The sequence below is a fragment of the Nannobrachium achirus genome, assembly GCF_963921795.1.
Source record: "Nannobrachium achirus genome assembly, chromosome: 4".
NCBI lineage: Eukaryota > Metazoa > Chordata > Actinopteri > Myctophiformes > Myctophidae > Nannobrachium > Nannobrachium achirus.
In genome coordinates this window covers 32,882,742-32,902,830 of record NC_137813.1, presented here as the reverse complement: position 1 = coordinate 32,902,830, position 20,089 = coordinate 32,882,742, and the positions used below count along the sequence as shown (strand labels likewise).

At 42.6% G+C, this 20,089-nt stretch overlaps 1 protein-coding gene across 1 annotated transcript; it reads left to right on the top strand.

Annotated features, from left to right (window-relative positions):
* Nucleotides 1-3,078: 3,078 nt before the first annotated feature.
* Nucleotides 3,079-19,601, top strand: tmem150b (transmembrane protein 150B; the record flags this gene model as incomplete). Its single annotated transcript, XM_080723223.1, has 7 exons — nucleotides 3,079-3,143; nucleotides 5,178-5,237; nucleotides 6,767-6,834; nucleotides 7,388-7,515; nucleotides 8,547-8,724; nucleotides 9,695-9,862; nucleotides 19,573-19,601. 7 exons carry the CDS (start codon nucleotides 3,079-3,081, stop codon nucleotides 19,599-19,601), a joined length of 696 nt encoding a protein of 231 aa, XP_080579349.1.
* Nucleotides 19,602-20,089: the final 488 nt, after the last annotated feature.

Sequence of the window (20,089 nt, the reverse complement as noted above, 5' to 3'; positions counted from 1 at the left end):
TATACCTGTTGTCATAGGACCCGTTTTGACCATCTGTTTGCCTGTGTCCATTTATGCCCATATATGGAGATATCTGTTATCTGTCTGTCTGTCAGCGTCCATTTTATGTCCATATATGGAGATCACTGCAGATATAGTTCTGGGTCCATTTTATGCCCATATATGCCCATATATGGAGATATCTGTCTATTTGCGTCCATTTCACGCCCATATATGGAGATCTCTGAATCTGTCTGTCTGTGTCCCTTTATGCCCGTATATGGAGATCTTTGTGATTCTGCGTAAATTTTATGCCCATATATGCCATTTGCGTCCATTTTATGCCCATTTATGGAGATCTCTGTATCCGTCTGTCTGTGTGTCTGTCTGTGTCCCTTTATGCCCGTATATGGAGATCTTTGTGATTCTGCGTAAATTTTATGCCCATATATGCCATTTGCGTCCATATAGTTCTGGGTCCATTTTATGCCCATATATGCCCATATATGGAGATATCTGTCTATTTGCGTCCATTTCACGCCCATATATGGAGATCTCTGAATCTGTCTGTCTGTGTCCCTTTATCCATTTTATGCCCATATATGCCATTTGCGTCCATATAGTTCTGGGTCCATTTTATGCCCATATATGCCCATATATGGAGATATCTGTCTATTTGCGTCCATTTCACGCCCATATATGGAGATCTCTGAATCTGTCTGTCTGTGTCCCTTTATCCATTTTATGCCCATATATGGGGGCATTCATTTTATGCCCATATATGGAGAACGCGCATGCCCGTGGGACGAACGGTTCTCGAGATACGCGGATTACCTACATACATACACACTCACAGAGATTTTTTGTTGACTCATGTGGCGTACGTGATGTCAGAGCCTTTTATGAAGTGATGTCACAATGAGTCAGAGCTTTCGCCGATTTCCTCAGAAACAGCCTGATGTCAACAATCAACCCCGCATAAGGAGATTCCGAACGTTTCGCGCCGGTTCGGGAAAACCGCGAGTCGGGTCGGGTCGAGGCCCGGCACTGCACTCCGCGCGGCCGCGGGGAACGCGCGTGCCGAGTCTGAAGCCGGTGGGACGAACGGTTCTCGAGATACGCGGATTACAAACAAACAGACAGAGATTTGTCGCATTTATAGATAGATAACTGAAAATGACTAGACTGCACTCGGTCGAGGTGTTGCTTCCCACTCTGTCGAGGTGCCACCTTGCACCTTGTTATTTATATTAGCTCACACTTGTTGGTGGTGACGTCACCGAGAACTCTGCTCCTTCACTGGCCCTGCCTTTGTACTGTCGGCCGGATACAGTCAATGCTGAACACAGTACTTGTGCGCTCTAGTGGCGCAATTATTAATGAAAAAGACTATTCTCAAGGTGCTCGGGTGGTGCTGTGGTAAAGTCCCTGCCCACCACCACGGAGGTTGTAGGATCGAATCCACCTTGGTGCCTCCAGATTCTCTGGGCGTTTATGCAAACACGATTGGCCTGTGTTCTGGGGAGGGAACCGGACAGGGAGGGTGATAGTTGTCATTCCATGTACCGGTAATCCTATGGGCTGGGGCACCTGTCAGCAGGGAGGGTTGGGCGGGAGGAGTAGGACAAAGGCCCTACGTCCTCCCGGAGGGGGCTCCTCACTGGAAGGAACAGCAGTGACAACACAGCAATGTGTGTGGGGAGGAATTAATGGATATAACTACTACTAAACTGGGGAGAAAGGGGTTGAATAAAATACTTCTTAATACTATGCTGATTATTATACCGATCTCAATGTCTCTATTGTTTAGCTCTGTGCAAAGGTCATTATTGCTCTGGACGTTTTTATGACATGACAGATATGTCATCGTATAAAGCTGATAATGATAGGTGTAAAAGAATCATTAAACCATCATTTATGGCTTTGCATTTATGATTAATCCAGGCGTCATCTGTGGACACAGCAAAGACGGAGTGAGCCAGACTGCCACTTCAGTTTGAGTTATATCGTCACAATGTTAAGTCCCTTTTTCTAAATGAGGATTCACGTCTAAAATTATATTGCGAGGAAGAGTTTAGATTTAGATTGTTATTGTTGTAGTTGAGAGCGTTAACAGTAAACACAATGGTATGTGTGGCCGGAGAGGAAACCCAGTGTTTGTCAATGATTTATTGGTAGGAACTTGTGCAAGAGGTTGTTAAAAAAAACTAAAACCCAGCTCACGGTCTAGCCCGCCAAACAAAAGCTATGACATTACCGTAACAACGGTTTATCAAAGTGCCCAGAAAACCCCCTCAAACAGAGTGACTGAATTGAGATTCTGAGCTCTTGGTTTTTGTTTACAGTCAGTAAGCGGTTGCTCCTTTCAAACCTTCCGTGCAGCATAAGGTCAAAGTGCGATGTTCTCTGTGGCCAAATGATGCTCTTCTACTAGTGCCATTGTGGTAATGTTCACTTAGAGTGAGAAGGAAGGTTAATAAGAGAGAAGAGGCTTGTCGGCTTGAAGCAACTTGATTCTCTCACCCTACTACCTGTAGCAGACTCGGTGAGTAAATTGTCTTAATCTATTCCTCTTCTTACTCTCTCTGTCTCTGTGTCACCATCTAAGTCTGTCAATTTATTTATAATATTATTTTTAAATCTCTGTCTTTGTCTTTAAGTCTGAATTCTTGCTCTCCCTGGAGTTTATTACAGTATGTAGTACTGTGTTGTCAAAAATAAATAAAACTAATGTCCTCTCATTCCATCTCTATAATTTGTATATACCTTATTTTTTTATTTGTTTTTGGGCTTTATTGATAGGACAGATTGATAGGAATGGGGAGAGAGATGGGGAGTATCACACATCAGGATTCAAACCCGCTACACGCTGTTAGTCTGGCATTGCAGCCTAGGGTGCCCGGACTACCACGCTGGCGGCCCGGCCATATCTACCTTATTTGATTATGTATATATTTTATGGAGAGGGTTGACTTAAAATATAATTCATAGTATGTTTAGTTGAAACTGCAGGTGAAATTGTACCATTGCTGTTGAGTAGTGGGTTTACTTTACTGTCTGTCTCCCCCCAGGTGTACCAGCCAGGAGCTGAACTAGGCAATGTGGCTGTGGGTGTTGCTTCCCATCTCCTTTGCTGTCTTCGGGACAGTGGGTATATGGACTGTGTGAGTATCTGGCTTCCTGGTTATCTTGTAATCACTTAATGTTATAATGTCAATATTTGCTATGTCATATAATTTGAGCAGAGCTGATGTGAAATATTCTCATGATTATATTTCTCATGCAAGGGGCGCGCCGTTAGCTTATCGGATAGAGCGTCAAAACCTGTGTCATTCAGTCTCCACCCTCAGCTTCCTTTCTGTCTAAAGTCTTGTATCTGAAAATGGTGTAGTAAAATTAAACATGAAACAAACCAAAACAGAAAAAAAGAATGCTTGCTGGCCATGTCCTTAAACACATTATCCAGTCTTTTTAAATTTCCAGTTGTGGTGTACTTACAGTCACACTGTAATACACTGGACAAAATAGTTTTTTCAAGGCTGACAGCCAATCAGCCAAGTTAGACAGCAGAGACAAATTCTATACATGTAAAGCCATCACACAGTGTGAATTGAATTGGCCTCCAGTGTATAGTAAAAATGAAAGTCATCCAATTACCACTCCCATGGGGTCAGTGTTGGGAAAGTTCACTTTAAAAACGAACTAGTTCAAGTTCAAGTTCAGAACTTCTAAAATGAACTAGTTCATTTTTAGTTCATAATTCCCCATTATGAACTAAAGTTCATGGTTCCCCAAAATGAACTACATAGTTCTTTTTTAGTTCTTTTTTTAACCATATTTTTTTTATACTTTTGGCTATTCAAAAAAAAAGAAAAAAAAAAGGAAAAAATATATATATAAAGGTCTATATATATATAAATGTTTAGACGTTGCTGCATGCTATTATTTGTCAAAATTATTGACTCAGCCCATATAGAACCACACACAGCAATAATTTCATCCAACTTAACATTGAGGTGCCCACAATATTTATGTGCCCACTGCCTAGTTCCCAGTCTTCCTGCACCCTTATTGTGAAGGGCTGAATGTAATAACCATGTTATTGTCTCATTGTGTGAAATATCATAATATTCAAAACAAATATTTGACTCCAATTGATTCCCCACACAGTATTGACTTGATATAGCAATACAAATATATATATATTACACAGCAGTTGTGGGAAAACTAAGACATTGTTCAAAAAACACAATTCCGATTTTGGTCATTTTGGAAATAGGGCAAAAAATATATTTTTCTTCAATCTACTGTCTTGACACTCTAACCAAAATTGTTCTATAGACCATAATCTACAAATTGGAAGTGAAAGAAACTTTAACACACATTTGAAATAAAAACAAAAAATTACATGTACAAGGAACCCCACTAGAAAAAAAACAAAAAATTACATGTACAAGGAACCCCACTAGAAGGCAGACGTTTCTCGTGCACAGCATGTTTCCGCGTTGGTTAAAGTAGCTGATCTACAAGCTCACGTTGTCTCGTGGATGCGACGCGTTGTGAGCTTGCAGATCAGCTATTTTCGCCGTGCAACACACATAGGACAAAGTATAGTCAGTCAGGCTTGCGAGACGAGGAGGAGATTCACAGTGCAGCAGCAGAGTGCAGACAGCACCGCATATCAACGGAGGAACTTTCACGAGGAGCTGCGTGCAGTGCCTACTATTGGAGCATGTGAATGAAAAGAGAGACGAGAGGAGCAGAGGACAGACGACCGCGGAGGCGCGGACCGCCGCATGAACGGCCGACGAACGCCGACGAACGTCGTTCACGGGCGTCAGAATGACCGCGTTCGACAATATCGTTCATCAAGCGAAAACAATTACGTTCAGTTCACGTTCGCCCAAAATATGAGCGTGTTCATGAACGATCGTTCTTTGAACGCGTTCGGGTACAATACTGCATGGGGTTAGATATTTGTTATAGGTTATATGTCAAGATTAAGGATGCACTGTCTTTTACCTCCCTGTAAAGATTCTATCCCTACTTTATTTTATGATGGAACTATTATTGCCATGATGTAGGCTAAATTAACTCAAAAGCAACAGTGTAGCTCTCAAGATGATTATAAACCAGGAAGTCATCAATGACAAGTAATTTACTGTTTCACTTCAACTATGATTATTTCTTTCTTTTAGGTATGGAATAGCTGTGTCGAATGGTTCAGTGAATCTAGCAGAAGGGTTCCCTTATATCAGGTTGGTGTCAAGTTCCTTGTGATATGTACGTGAGCTTAATGCCGTCCTGAGAAATTACACACTGGACCACTGAAACGCACGTGTTAGCCATTGCAGAAGAGCAAAGGGAACTGACAACACACAACACTTTAGATGAACCGATTTGCCCCATCTGCTCACCTTAAAGGAGTAGTTCATCCCCAAAAATACTTTTTTTGGAGACTTTAGTTCAATAATATTTTTGTTTTTTTGTCGCATTCATAAGACAATAATTTTATTACAATAAATGTACCCTCATTGATCCGGAATCAATGGGGGTCAATTTACTATAATCAAATCTTTGTCTTAGGAATGCGACAAATACTTAAAAAAAAAAAACTCAAGTATCCATGGCGTGAGTAATCAATAGACAAAAAGTCATTTTGGGGGTGAACTACTCCTTTAAGCCTTGCAGAGCACCAAAAATCACCTCGTCAAACCCACGCTCCCTGGCTGGGTCATGAAGACATTTTTTTTTTTTTTTCACTCAAATTTTTATTTGAATTTCAACACACACACTTCACATAGACATGTTAAACAACTAAAACCAAAATAACATAAGATAAAATAACATAAAATAAAATACACTACAGGGTGAAACGACAGCTCACAATTTTCCATCCATACCACATTATGCATTGTACATAGATCAGTTTTTAATAACCATTTGCTTTAAATTCCATCCATTTAACCCATCTTTTGTCCATCAGTTCCTCTTGAAGTCTCAACCTATGAGTCATTTTTTCCATTATGTATATTTCTTCAACCAGTCCAATCCATGTCTCACATTTTGGTGTTTCTGTTTGTCCCCACAATCTTGTTATTGTTTTCTTCCCTGCCGTCAATAAAATCTTTACCAAGTATTCGTCTCCTTCCTGCACCCCACCTCCTTGCAGATCCCCCAAGTACAACACTCTCCCCTCCATTGGTACTTCATACCCCAGTATCTTCTTCAACCTTCCATTTATCATTTCCCAAAAGCATTGAATTTTGACACATTTCCAGAAAACATGAGCATGGTCTGCATTCACTTCTCCACACTCTCTCCAGCATCCGATTTGTTTTTTAGTTTGTCTACTTTTAATTTTTGGTGTAATAAAGAACCTGCTCAAATTCTTCCACGCAAATTCTCTCCATACCCTCGAGTTGGTCGACGAATGGTGTGTTGTCCACATTCTTATCCAGTCCTCCTCTATGATTTCTATATCCAACTCCTTTTCCCACTTTTCTTTGATATAATCTGTTGTATGTTTTTCATTGCCCATCAATTGTTGATACATCCCCGATACCATCCGAATTTTATACCCCCTATATATATTTATCATAATTTGGACCACACCATTCGTCTCCCCCTGGACTTTGCCTTCAATTTCTTTCGTATAGTAATCCCTTAGCTGTAGATACATGAAAAACTCCCTGTTATCTAATCCATACTTCTGGTCATGAAGACATTTAAGCAGATTTGTTATTCATATAACATTATTAATCGTGACATTTCTTTCTCCCTCTAGCCAATGTGGTACTTTCAACCCACAGAGCTGTCTCTTTTCCCAGATCTGCAACATCTGTGCTGTTTTAGGTAATGACAGAGGACACACCTTTTATCTTTTTCACAAAGCTTTTCCTCAACAAGTGGTCATAATCATAGACATAGAAAGGTAGACGCCTCCTCCGGCTCTGGGGCGTTGGTAAAAGAGGACTGGCAAGCTTCCGGAATTCTGAAGGACGCCTCCTTGTGCGTCACAGAATGGGATGCTGGGTAGGCCAATCCCCCTTTCCCACTGCAGGGGGCGCACTTCCGCCAGTCCTGTTTTACCAGTTGCACCAATGAACTGCAGCGGGATGAGGTATCTAGCTTTTTATATCTGTGGTCACAATGAGGCGTTATGCACTTGGAAAATAATGTAACAAAACAAGTAGAACACAAAAAATGTAGGGCAGTAGCAGGGAAAAGTAGCTGATGTTTTGGTGTTCATGCCTTGTACGTTTATTACATTCATCATTACAGCACTATTACACCACACTTGTACTGTGATGATTCTTCCTTTCAAGAGCCTTTTGTATCAGGCTATCTCTACTCACTCTCTGTGTCTCTTCTTCTCTCTCTCTGTCTCTGTCTCTGTGTCAATCAGCTTTGTGGATTGTGGTGATCAGGTTCCAACAGGTCAGAGACCTTGGTTGCCATGGGAAAGCCAACATCACCAGCATTGTTTTGGGGTTCATCTCTGCCTTAGGAATCTCCATCATTGGAAACTTTCAGGTTACTCCTCATTGTCTACCTCTACACTTTCATCCTCCTCTCCCCGTCTCACACTGCCTTCTCCGTTTCCTCACTCACCCTGTCCTTTTCCAATATGTTACCAATATGTGTGTTAAACACAGCCCGGTGACAATGTCAAAAGAAATTAAACTTAATACATTTGTTTGGTTCCTGCAGAAGTCTGTGTTTCACCATTCTGAGCCCACGGTCAGGGGTCATTGATGGGTGTATTATTGCAACCGTCAGGTCGCAGTTTAGTATCAAAACCTCCACCGGCCGTCCGTCCGTCCGTCCGTCCGTCGGTCACACGTCACACCTTTGCCCTGCTCATATCTCCGCATCAGTATGACATCACACTGCTTGGTGTGTGCCGTCCGGGTCATTTGTGTACGGTGTGATGTCATACTGATGTCAGCAGTGTGATGTCATACTGATGTCAGCAGCTATGTCTCTATATATGGAGTTATATGTTGTTTGTGTCCAAATATGGGGCTTGTGAGGTCAGACTTAGTGAGATTCGTCGGTTATCTCCATATATGGAGGGAGAACCAGCTTCTGTCGGTAGATAATGCCGGTCTTATATAAGGGTCATTTGTGTACGGTGTGATGTCATACTGATGTCAGCAGTGTGATGTCATACTGATGTCAGCAGCTATGTCTCTATATATGGAGTTATATGTTGTTCGTGTCCAAATATGGGGCTTGTGAGGTCAGACTTAGTGAGATTCGTCGGTTATCTCCATATATGGAGGGATGTGTTGGTTATCTCCATACCTGGAGATTCAACCTTCAACGATTTTGACATCTTGTTACTAATCTGTCGGTAGATAATGCAAAAAAAAGTGTGACAGGAGATAAGCGACCAACCGATTAGGGAGTCTTACTGGTTGAATATATATGCGTATAATCTTTCCATTCTACATCTCGTTCATTTACAGCCAGTCTCTCTTAGTGTCCGCACATTCTAATGAGCTACTTACATTTCACATTCCCGCTCTGTCCTTCCACCCATCCAATGTCTCACCCTGCAGCAATCGGTTGTAATGGGAGCCCACCTGTTAGGAGCGACCCTGGCCTTCTTCGTAGGCCTAGCCTACTTCTGGGTGCAGCTGTGGCTGACCTACCGGACCGAGGCATCAAAGGACAAACGCTGGGTGGGGCCTCCCAGGGCCATCTGCTGCACCCTATGTACCATTCTGGTCATCATCAGTATCCTTCCTACATTGCATTCTATCATCATCCAGTTCTAACAAGGAGTTCTAACTAATTGATTTAGTTTATAGCGGTTATAAGAATAACCTTTTTCATTTCACACCACCTCCTACCTGCATTTTGTGTTATATTCAGTGCCACCGCTACCATGACTCACAGCACGCACTGTGCGTCGGGCACCACGCTGCCAAAGGGCACCAAAGAATTAGCTACGACAAAAAATGATCACGGCATGCATGCGAGCGTGATGCCTGATCATCCCTTGCCCCATATATCCTGCTACAAGGTTTCATCCATTTGAACTGGGGGCGGGGCCGCAGCCTGCGACTCACCCACTCACACTCACACACTGACACAGCGGAGACAGCCGACGGCCAGTTGTGCGTCGGGCACCAAATTGGGCAGCAGCGGCCCTGGTTGTATATTACTTATGAAAAATGGTGGATAAAGTTGAGTATTTATTTACAACATGTAGTAACTTATGAAAAGGTACCTGTCACAGTTATTAATTTGCTTTATTTGTGTTTATTAAGCCTTTTGTGGCTTATCCATAAGCAGGATACCAATAGAAGAATTAGAAGACACTGCAGCCTGTCAGCAGTAACTGCTTTTATATTAGTGCTGGGGTTGGAGCTGCTTCTACCAGGAGCCTATCGTCGTTAAATAACCAGCCATGTTGTGCAAGAAGTGCACCAGCTATGTAGATGCACTGCATGGTGCTGAAGACCCTGATAGATAGGAGAGTTTGCAGGGCAGCGATCCAGAAGTCCCGAGTTGGTGTTGGCTAGACCACACTCGAAATGCATCGTGCGCATGCGTAAGATAACATAAAATACACACATAGATGCAGCTATTCTTACTCTCGCTTTTAGAGATACATACTATACTTATTTATTTTCTTTACTAGAGAGACGATATACAGTAAATGCTCCTTTACATTGTGGTCCTTGACTTCCCTTTCCTTCAGTGGCTGTTCTTCACAACACAGGCCACAAGAGTGGGGCTGCAGTGTGTGAGTGGGCCCTGGTCATGGTGTTCTTCTTTCTGTTTGGTCTGTTTGCTGCTGAGTTCAGACACATTGACTGTCACCAGCTCACGGTGCAGAAAGACGCCCTCAGCAAAACACCAGGCCAGCGTACAGTGGAAATGAATGGTCAGATTTTTGCATAGAGCTGAACACACGTACGCATACATATGCACATGCTCACACAACTACACATACAGTATACTGTATACAGCATACCAACAGCATTTGCATGCACGCACGTATATGCACATAGACGCAAGTCACACGTAAGCGTACACATGTCACACGTAAGCATACGCATGTCATACGTAAGCGTAAGCACACACGCACGCACGCGCACACACACACACACACACACACACACACACACACACACACACACACACACACACACACACACACACACACACACGCATGCACACACACGCATGCACACGCGTCATGTTACTTTTTCCATGACTAAAAATGTCATTTTTTGAACTTTTTAAATTATTAAAACATTACTGGTACTTTGGTTACCTGTAGAAGCAAAGCTTGGGTGAAATCTTATTTGTACTTTTCACCTTTTTGAGGGTTGTGGGTGAATGTGTGCAGAACCCATTTTACATTAATACATGAGAGATGGCCAGTAAAATCCCTTTAGATTGTGTGCTAAACATCTTGGCCTCTAGTTTGTCAACAGCACAGTTGGCTTGGAAGTTTGACACACTGCAGCTGTACGGTACAGACGCTGTTCAGTTTACTGTCCCTAAACCTTACTGTATGTCTTGAGGCTTTATTGGTGCTGCTACCTCTTAATTTTAAGATTCTAGTTAACTTCTCTGCATGGAAATACCCCTCCAGTGGGGTGGTCTGGAGTTTGTGATGTGGGTGTCATCAAGATTACACTGACAATGTGCAAGTTTGACTAATGCTTTAGTGCTTGTGAAAGCCATATGTGAATAGGATGTGCCATTTCCCCTTTATTTAGAGAACCTCACAGAACTATAATACAGTAATGCAGTAACAGTGTTCTTATGCCTGGCTGTCCCTGTTCCAGTCAAACTAGCAATAGCAAAACACGTCATAATGGGTATTCAATCAGTGGTGTAAAGTAACTAAGTACATTTACTTAAGTACTGTACTAAGTTAAATTTTTAGTTATTTGTACTTGAGTATTTCAATTGCCAATACTTACTTACTTCTACTCCACTACACCTCAGATCCAAATAATGTACTTTTACTCCACTATACATGTATTTGAATACATTAACAACGCCCTATATAGGCCTATATTTAGTCCGCTGGAAAATAGACGATCTACAAGCTCACATATGCATCGCAATGCGTTGCATTGTGAGCGTTAGATCTGCTATTTTCGAAAGATTTGAAAACTTGAAATGGGACATTCTGCATAATGAGTACTTTTACTTTTGGTACTTTAAGTAAATTTTGATGCCAATGCCAGTACTTTTACTTGGAACAGATTATATTTCTACATTGCAGTAATGATACTAAAAGATTTGAGTACTTTTAAGACCACTACTATGAATTATACTTTGATGCAACACATACATCCCCTTTAGAGATACTGACATGATTGCTCAAGTTGAAGTTTGAATGTTGATAGAACGTTGATGTGACAACTATGTGAACAATTAAATTAATCTGTACAATAGACATTAATGGCTTGTCGTTTCTCTTCAGAAAATGGAGACTATCCGCTGAGCACACCTGTACGGGGAGCGAGTCTCATTTATTGATATGTCTGAGGAAGAATTTGGGGGAAAAATGTCATCTGTCAAAGGACACACTGTATGTGAAATGACAACTATTTGCACTATATAGAGTTTACTAATTTGTTATTTGCTACAGTAGATGTTGGGGATCGTTGCAACTTGATCAAAATGTTGTTTAATAATAGTGCAATATGGAGTGTTCAGTCCCTACTCCTTGTCAACACTAATAAACATATTCAACTAATCTTAAAGTGGACTTTATGCTGGTTCAATAATTAATCATTATGTATTCTCACAAATGTTATTATTTGTAAAATACTGAACCATGACCTGATCTAAATAATTCCCAGAAAAAATTGGTTGGTAATCTTATGGCTTACATTATAGACACCCAAAATGAACAGAAATACAAATGTCTGAATAGGAATTACAGGATTTGTAAGCTATGACAACTGCATCATGATCCGGTTGTCATATTTTACAACTTTACAATTTATTCAAATGTAAAATAAAGAATTTACCTACATCATCCCACAAGGAAAATAAATTCATGTATTAATTAAGACGTACTTACTATGTAAAACTGTAATGCACACCTTGCACTGTCTGCATTACCTGATACTAACACATGGTGGCACAATTTAACTTTCAATAAATCCACAGAGCTGTTTCATGGTTGGTTTGTACATTCCATTATAATATACTATAATGTTAATTGAACATATTCTATTCATAGCATATACCTGGTTTTGGTAGTATTCATTTGTGTAAGGCCTATGGACCAGATATGGACAAGATAAGTTATGATTTATGTTTTTATGTTCAAACCAAATGGACCCGGTTTTGGGACTTGGTATGAATGTAGAACCTTTTCCCCCACAGAGACCTGTGTGAGATATTGGAATCTTTATTGTAACTAGTCAAGAATCCAAGTTTTAAACAATAGCGTGAAGATTTTCTTTTTCATATTTTTTATGAAAAATATTTTTTAATATTTACGACACATCAATACTGTATTCATAGTATTCATATGATTGTTACATTTGTAAAGCCTATGCTCATGGCTTAGTTTATTACAAGTACAGCATTAGCAACAACAAAAAAAATACTCTCAATGTCATGAGCTCAAATGTCCTGAATTATATTATGTCACATCTCTGTACCTTATCTTTCCTTGCTCTGCACTATCCTGGGATCCAGGCTGATTCCGCTCTGAAGGGAGAGAATCCGTCTGGATTCCAGGCTACCACTGTACTATCACAAAGAAGACTTTTCTCTGTCTGACAGAGAAACACTTTTGTAGGCTACTTGTTTCAAGTTAGAAGCTATTTCCTTTAAAGGCAACACACATTCCAATCATACTGTCTTGAATAGTAGTCTAACTTCAGTTACAGTAGACTACTCAATATGTGTATGTGGGATATCCTCAGCAGTGTGAAGTGAGCCCATGATTAGCACATAGTGAGCGAATACTAGGAAAAGTCTGCTCTTTGTCTCTGTCTCTCTCCACCTGTCAGCTGGCTAATACAATGGAGAGGAAGGGAGGATGGAGATCTGGTTGAGTCAGTAGGAGAAAGAATTCCCATCATTTCAATAATACCTAGCCTAACTGTTACGTAAAAGTATGGTAAAATGATATTTTGTTCACAGTATGTTTTTCAGAGGTGGAAAGTAACTAAGTACTGTACATTTACTTAAGTACTGTACTTAAGTAAAAAAAGAAACATTATTTTTACTTTTGTATTTCCAATTTCCAATACTTTTACTTCTACTCCACTACATCTTGGATCCAAATATTGTACTATTACTTCACTACATTTATTTGAGAACTTAAGTTACTTTGTAGGGGTTGATTCTTAGTAGGCTACAAAACATACTTTAACCACTTCAACCCTATACACATTTCGGTCATTTGAAAATGGCAGATCTACAAGCTCACACGATGGGATGCATTGTGAGCTTGAGATCTGCTCAAATGTCCCATTTGAAAACTTCAAATGGGACATTTTGCATAATGAGTACTTTTACTTTTGGTACTTTAAGAACATTTTGATGCCAATACTTTTGTACTTTTACTCAAGTACATTTTGAATTCCGGACTTTTAAACAATTTGAGTACTTTTTCCCACCACTGATGTTTTCCAAAAGGTCTTGAGGGGCACATGTGCAAAAATGTGCCTTCAAAGAAATGAAAGATTTCCTCTTATCTATAATAATGCCCTTATATCCTCTCTTGCTGATATGACCAGCAGGGGGGATATTGAGCAACATGAGCTGATAATTGCCATACCAATGAGAAAATGTAGCAGCAGCGATACCCTTGCCAGAGAAGGTTTTGGAAGATGCTCTTAGTTTAGAGACAGATAATCTGCATGCAGGACAACTTGGCGAGGGTACTTTGAGAGGTGGCTAAATAATGGAGCCCTTATACCAATGTTAACAATGGGAGTGGTCCAACTCTTGGCACCAACATTTATAGCCTATATATTCTCATGTAAAGTCTCTGTTTGTGGGCATCAGTGGACTTTGATACCCATTTGTTTTACAGTTCTTTCCCCCTAATTGTGTATATATTTTACTGATGTTAATAAAAATCTGTGGTATCCATAAACAGTGGGTCCACATGGGGATTGTGAAGGGCAGGGGCGTCACACCAAATTCTGGGCCCTGGGTACAAGGATTCACTGCGGGGCCCCCCCATGAATGTTAACTATTGAAAAATAGCAGATATACAAGCTCACAGCGCGGCGCGAGCTTGTAGATCTGCTATTTTTGAAAAAAATCGTGAAAAATGTGTGCAAGAAACTTATGTTTCTATGTCATTGGTGAACAAACGTTTTCATGTCAAGGACCCCGAAGATGATATGTATTTGGCCACAGACCCCCATCTCAAAATATTTCGTTCCCGGGACCCCCCCGCCCCCCCCCCCCCCCCCCCCCCAGAAGCAAAATTTGAGTTACAAATGTTCGCTTAAAAATACATATTCAAAGATTTGCACACATGATCACAACCTTTCAAAAAATAGCAGATCTACAAGCTCGCAGCGCGGCACTCGGTGCCGTGCTGTGAGCTTGTAACTCAGAGCTTGTAACTCAGAGCTTGTAACTCAGTCCCACTTTCCTACCCCTTGTGACGCCCCTGGTGAAGGGAGAACTGGGGGCCCTCACTGTCCCCTCAGTCCTGACAGCATTCTTTCACATACTCCACGCTGGGTGATCACCAGTGTGTGTGTTTGGGAGGGGGACGGGGACGGGGGGGGGGGGGGGGGGCGGGCACGGGGGGGGAGGGGGGGGGGGGAGCACAGGGATCAAACGGGCAGCTTGGAATTCTATGGGAATTTTCTCAAGTGCTGTTTGCTACTAGTGCTGTGTTGCAGACAGCCAGCATATTGTCTTGTATGTGTGGTTGGATAGACAAAGGTGTCTTACTTGGGGGGGCCCTTAAAACGCTGTCAATGCAGTGACATGAACTTGATGTGTCTTGATGTGGAGATATAGACCTGCATGGGTAAATACGTTTACTCGTTTGAATGTGCTTGGTGTGGGTTACCATGTGATGGATTCATAACACGGCTTTCAGACTATTAACGTGTCTGGCGTGCCAGATCAAGAACACCTCCAGTGGTTTACAACATTGGAAATCAATGAAATCATTTTGACGCAAAATGTTGAGTAAGTCCGATATGAAATAACACATTACTCTCAAATTACCCTAACTCTGCTATAGAGGAATGTGGAAGGAACTCATTGGTGCCAAAAGACCCCTGGGCCCCCGCTGTTTTCATTAGGGGAGAATAAAAGCCTCCTGATAAAGTAATAAAACTCATATAACATGCCAATAGCAATGTGCAAAGGCTGGGAGGCCCCTGCACGTCTGGAAGGAAAGCTGGGATTCTGTGCCGGTGCAGCTTGACTACCATTCCTGCCAGCTACTATGGACTAGGACACTCAATCGAAGCTTGAGGCAGATTCCAGGCGCCAGCAACCCATAGCAACTCTACATAGAAATGGTAGAAATGACTTTAGGGCTTATAGGATCATGTTGATGTTTTATTATTTCTTTTGTACTGAAAATGTTAAATTAATTTAGTCTTTAGCACACGAAGACAATTAGGAATGTGAAATGGAAATATGATATGCTGTAGAACACTATCAGGGTTGTACATCTTGAAGCAGCACAAGTTGTCAATTAGTGGGGTATTTACTAAGAAGGATTACTGAGCTGATTAATTAGCTCATAGTATTCTTTTTAGAGCAAATCTTATGTAAAAAAAGCTGCATGCATGGCTCAGCAGAATAGCGCCTCATCATGTCAATGCCATTTGTAGCCTAATGTGCATGCAGTGCACCCAATGAAAACCATTCAAAACATCCATTGGCCACTGGAAAAAGATGCGTTGGCAGACACATCGCCTTATGGTGAAGTAATTTCCAAATATATTGTTGTCTAGATATGGACTAGTTTGTAAATAATTCAAGCTGTTTATTATGTGTTGCTCTAACTTTAATAGGTGCGCATTTAAAAGGGTATTTGTTTGTCCTGTCTATTATAGGCTATGCATGGTTTCACATCCCACTAACCTAATCCCACTAACCTAATCAGAATCCCACCAAAAAATAGTGTGTTTGTGTATCCATCTGTAACTCCACGTTCAGCAGTTGTTCAATTGTCTAAAAAACATAATACAAAAATCAATAACGCATGTACCTTGCCCAACAATCAACTGTATCACCTTCAGATGTGTCTCTACTTCTCATAATCCCAAAATGTTTACAATTTCTTCCATTTTGGCCTGTAGGCGGCATATATTGCGCAATCCATAGTTGGGAGCGAAGTGTCATTATCATCACCAAAGTCTCAGGTTACAAGAGGGAAGGGGGGGGGGGGGGGGGGGGGGGTCAGATGCACACACACACAGAGAGAGAGAGAGAGAGAGGGATCTAGAACAAGAATCAAAAACATAGATCTAGAACACAGAATTCATAGATCTAGAACACATAGAATTCATAGATATAGAACACAGAATATGTACAGTTAGGTACAGTAGAGTACAGTAAAGTACAGTAAGGTACAGTACAGGACTGGGCCCCCACGCAGTAGGCGTTGCAGGGCCGTATCAGTTGGATCACTGCTGCAACGTAGCTGTGAGCGCCTGCAAAGCAGCCGCGATCTCTAGATGTGAGCGGCCCGAATGTTATTATTATTTTTTTTTACACCATTTACACTATTTTGCATTTTGGAAAAAAACTGCATATTTAATGTTGAGCTATCCTAAATTCGTATTGCTTAGCTGCCCACTGGACTGTATCCATCTCTGGGTACAGGGGACTTTCACATAGGAAAGGGGCCAGGGCCAGGCCCCCGCAGGGGGCTTTTTTCTAGTTCTAATTATTGATTTTTCCGCAGCAGCGCCCTATGAGATCCTCTGCAAGCACTTTCTCCTGACTACAGACTAAAATACATTTTAAGTGTAACTTTTTTTAGCATTTTCTCCCCAATTTTGTCGTTATGACAATTAATTCCTCCCCACACACATTTGCGTGTTGTATATACAGATTCCCGACCCACCTTCCAGTGAGGAGCCTCCACTGGGAGTACGTAGAGCCTTTGTCCTACTCCTCCAGCACCACATTTCCTGCTGACAGGTGCCGTCCCAACCCAACCCGAAAACGGGACACTTTGTGTCGAATATAGACGAATCCACAGAGCAGCAATCATAACTGCTGTGTCAAGCAGGTCTACCGCAACACCGTGGATTCATCTATAGACGCTCGACAAAGACGGATGCACCCTGGTGGAATCGAAGCCTATACGTGGTGGTAGGTAGGCACTGTGTCATCTGAGCACGAAGTATGACATTTTTATTTCATTTATTGTTCTCACATAGTATAGAATGACGATACTTTTAAATATTCATATCTAAGTTGTCGAGATCATGGCTGTATCTGGGCCGGAAACACTTGCCTCCCTCAGTAGAGTTTTAGCCAAGCCAAGAAGGGTCTGTCCAGACATACGGTACATATTACATACATGCATGCATGCATACATACAGTACATACTGTGTACATACATAATGTATATGTTACAGGGTAACTGGGTAACTCAGGGAGACTGTGGTAAGAGCGCTCGTTTTGTAGTTCACCACACACTAATCACCACCAGATGGCGACGCAGCCATTCAATAGTGAAGGCGCTGACGTCACTCGTTTGCGACTCTCTTTCTTTATTTACTAGCCTAGCCTAGCCTAGCCTAGCCTAGCCTAGCTTAGCCATTAGCTCCATTGTAGTCACTTGGACAGGGCGTTTATCGTGGGCTTGCCCAGGCCTTACGGCCTGGGCATAAATATAACGATTGCATTCACCACGGCTTCGTAACTCGCGCGGCGCTCCGCCGGCCGCGCGGCCCTGGCCCGCTCTTCGCGGCCACTCGCGCCTGCGGCGCTCGGGGGCGAAGAGCAGGACCAAGGTCCGCTGGCCTTCGCGCCGCTTGCAATGTCGTGGACAATCGAGTGGCTCCGCCTGGAGGACGTTGTTGTGGCGACCGCTTGTTCCGCCCTGTGCGGCACGGCAAGCGCTCCGTTTCTCTAATTCTCTGAGACGCAAAAAAAACGTGACATATATATACATACGTATATACATATGTACTGTATATACATATATACTGTACATACATACAGTACACACATACAGTACACACATACTTTTTCTAGTTTAAAATCAGGTAGACCTTCACCCCACTACAGTACATGCACACAAGAAAACAATATCAATTGTGTGTGTAGGAGCTAAGCTGGAGGCACCCCAAATTGAACCCGGTTGTGCCTGCAGTATTTTACCTTATATCTCCCGGAGACAGTAGGCCTATCGTACGTCACGGTCGGAAAATGTCCAAAATATATCAGATTCACCTTGGGGGGCTTGAATTCTTCAGATCAAAGTGCCAAATAGATAGAACTGAGACCACAATACGCTCTAGTAGCACTCCTTCTTTGAATATGTACCTCAAAAAGGAGGCGGTGATGGTGGGGGGCTTGGGCATACACTACAGTGCCGAACTTCTGTGTTCTCTAGTTCTTTACTTCTTTTCAAGCTTTCCTTGGTGACTTGGCTCTAAAAACCTGCATGAAAAACTTTGGCGGCCGGTCGAGTGTTGTTGCCACGAAGGGCAGTTGCGCAGCACTGGCACAAGGGAGTTCAGCAATTAGTCAGCCTCACACTACTACTACTGCTCTGCTCTACTATTGTGGTGCAGGAGAATGAGGTGTATGCAGTGACTGCCTTGTTGCTCTTGACTTTGATTCAAAAAGAGGCCATAGCAGACGTGCTTTCTAGGCTCGCTGTAATCTCTCTAAACACCTGCCTGTGCTCCAGCCTCTCTTATCCCCAAGCAGCTCTTGACTGGGAACAATAGACTTGCTTCCCTATCACTCTGTTGAGCAGTCGCCCCAGGGTCCACTATCAGGGAGCAGAGTGCCAACCTTCTGCCCTTCGGTCCTGCAGCCGCGCCGCAGCCGTGCGACTCTTATCTTAGGACACCCAAAATCCTGTCCAAGGCCTTGTCGAAAAGGCCACATTCTCTGCAAGAGAGAGTGAAGGGGCAAACCTTACGACTTCTTGGTAGACGCAGAGGACTGGGGACTTAAAAGGCTGAGAGAGCGCAGCAGCAGAATAGGGGGAAGAGGGGAGTGACGGGAGATGGAGAGAGAGACAGCGTGAGATGGAAATGGAGATAGAGAACGACAGAAGCAGACAGAGGAGAGAGCATGTATTGTTGAGGCGGGGATGGATAGAGACCTGCAGACAGACAGACAATGAGAGAAAGAGAGATAAATAGAGTGGCAGATACAGTAGAGACATGAGGGGTGAAAGAGTGGGCAACGCCAGCCATGATCTCACCCCCCTCTCTCTTCTCCTTGGCAGCTCCAGAAAGCTGCCCTTTCGATGAAAAATGCCAAGCGCACCACATTCCACCGCCACACAAAGGCGTGCCTCCCTCGTTCAGCTGCACGGGGCACAATCAGACAAGGAATAATGATATAATTAGTCTGGCTGGTGCAGACGTGGACCCCTCAGATGGTGTGTCGTGTTTGTGTTATCAGACAATGAAGAGAGACAGGACTCGATCTGAGGAGTGTGTGTGTGGGGGGTGCAGCTGCGGCACCCAGGAACAGACTGTCACGTTGGAGAATAAGGGCCCGATAGAGTGACCCGCTGTGTATGGCCAAGCCTCGATCAGGCCTTGTATTGTCACACTGTGTGTGTGTGTGTGTGTGTGTGTGTGTGTGTGTGTGTGTGTGTGTGTGTGTGTGTGTGTGTGTGTGTGTGTGTGTGTGAGGTGGGGACTTTTTGGATAGGAGGCCCAGACGTTTCAATCGGAGGTGAAGAAGAGGGTATCTATAGTCTGTGATCAACACACAGACCCCAATGAAAGCAGGCTCCGTTCATAATTCTGACATCCCATTATTCCGACCATTATGTTAGTGTGAGGTTAGGGATAGGGTCAGAGATAAGGTTAGATAATGGTGCCAGTTGGACCAACGGGACATAATGACATGGCACCATAAAAGCCAGACACCAATACAACACAATTCAATGCAGTGATGAACAAATACGCCC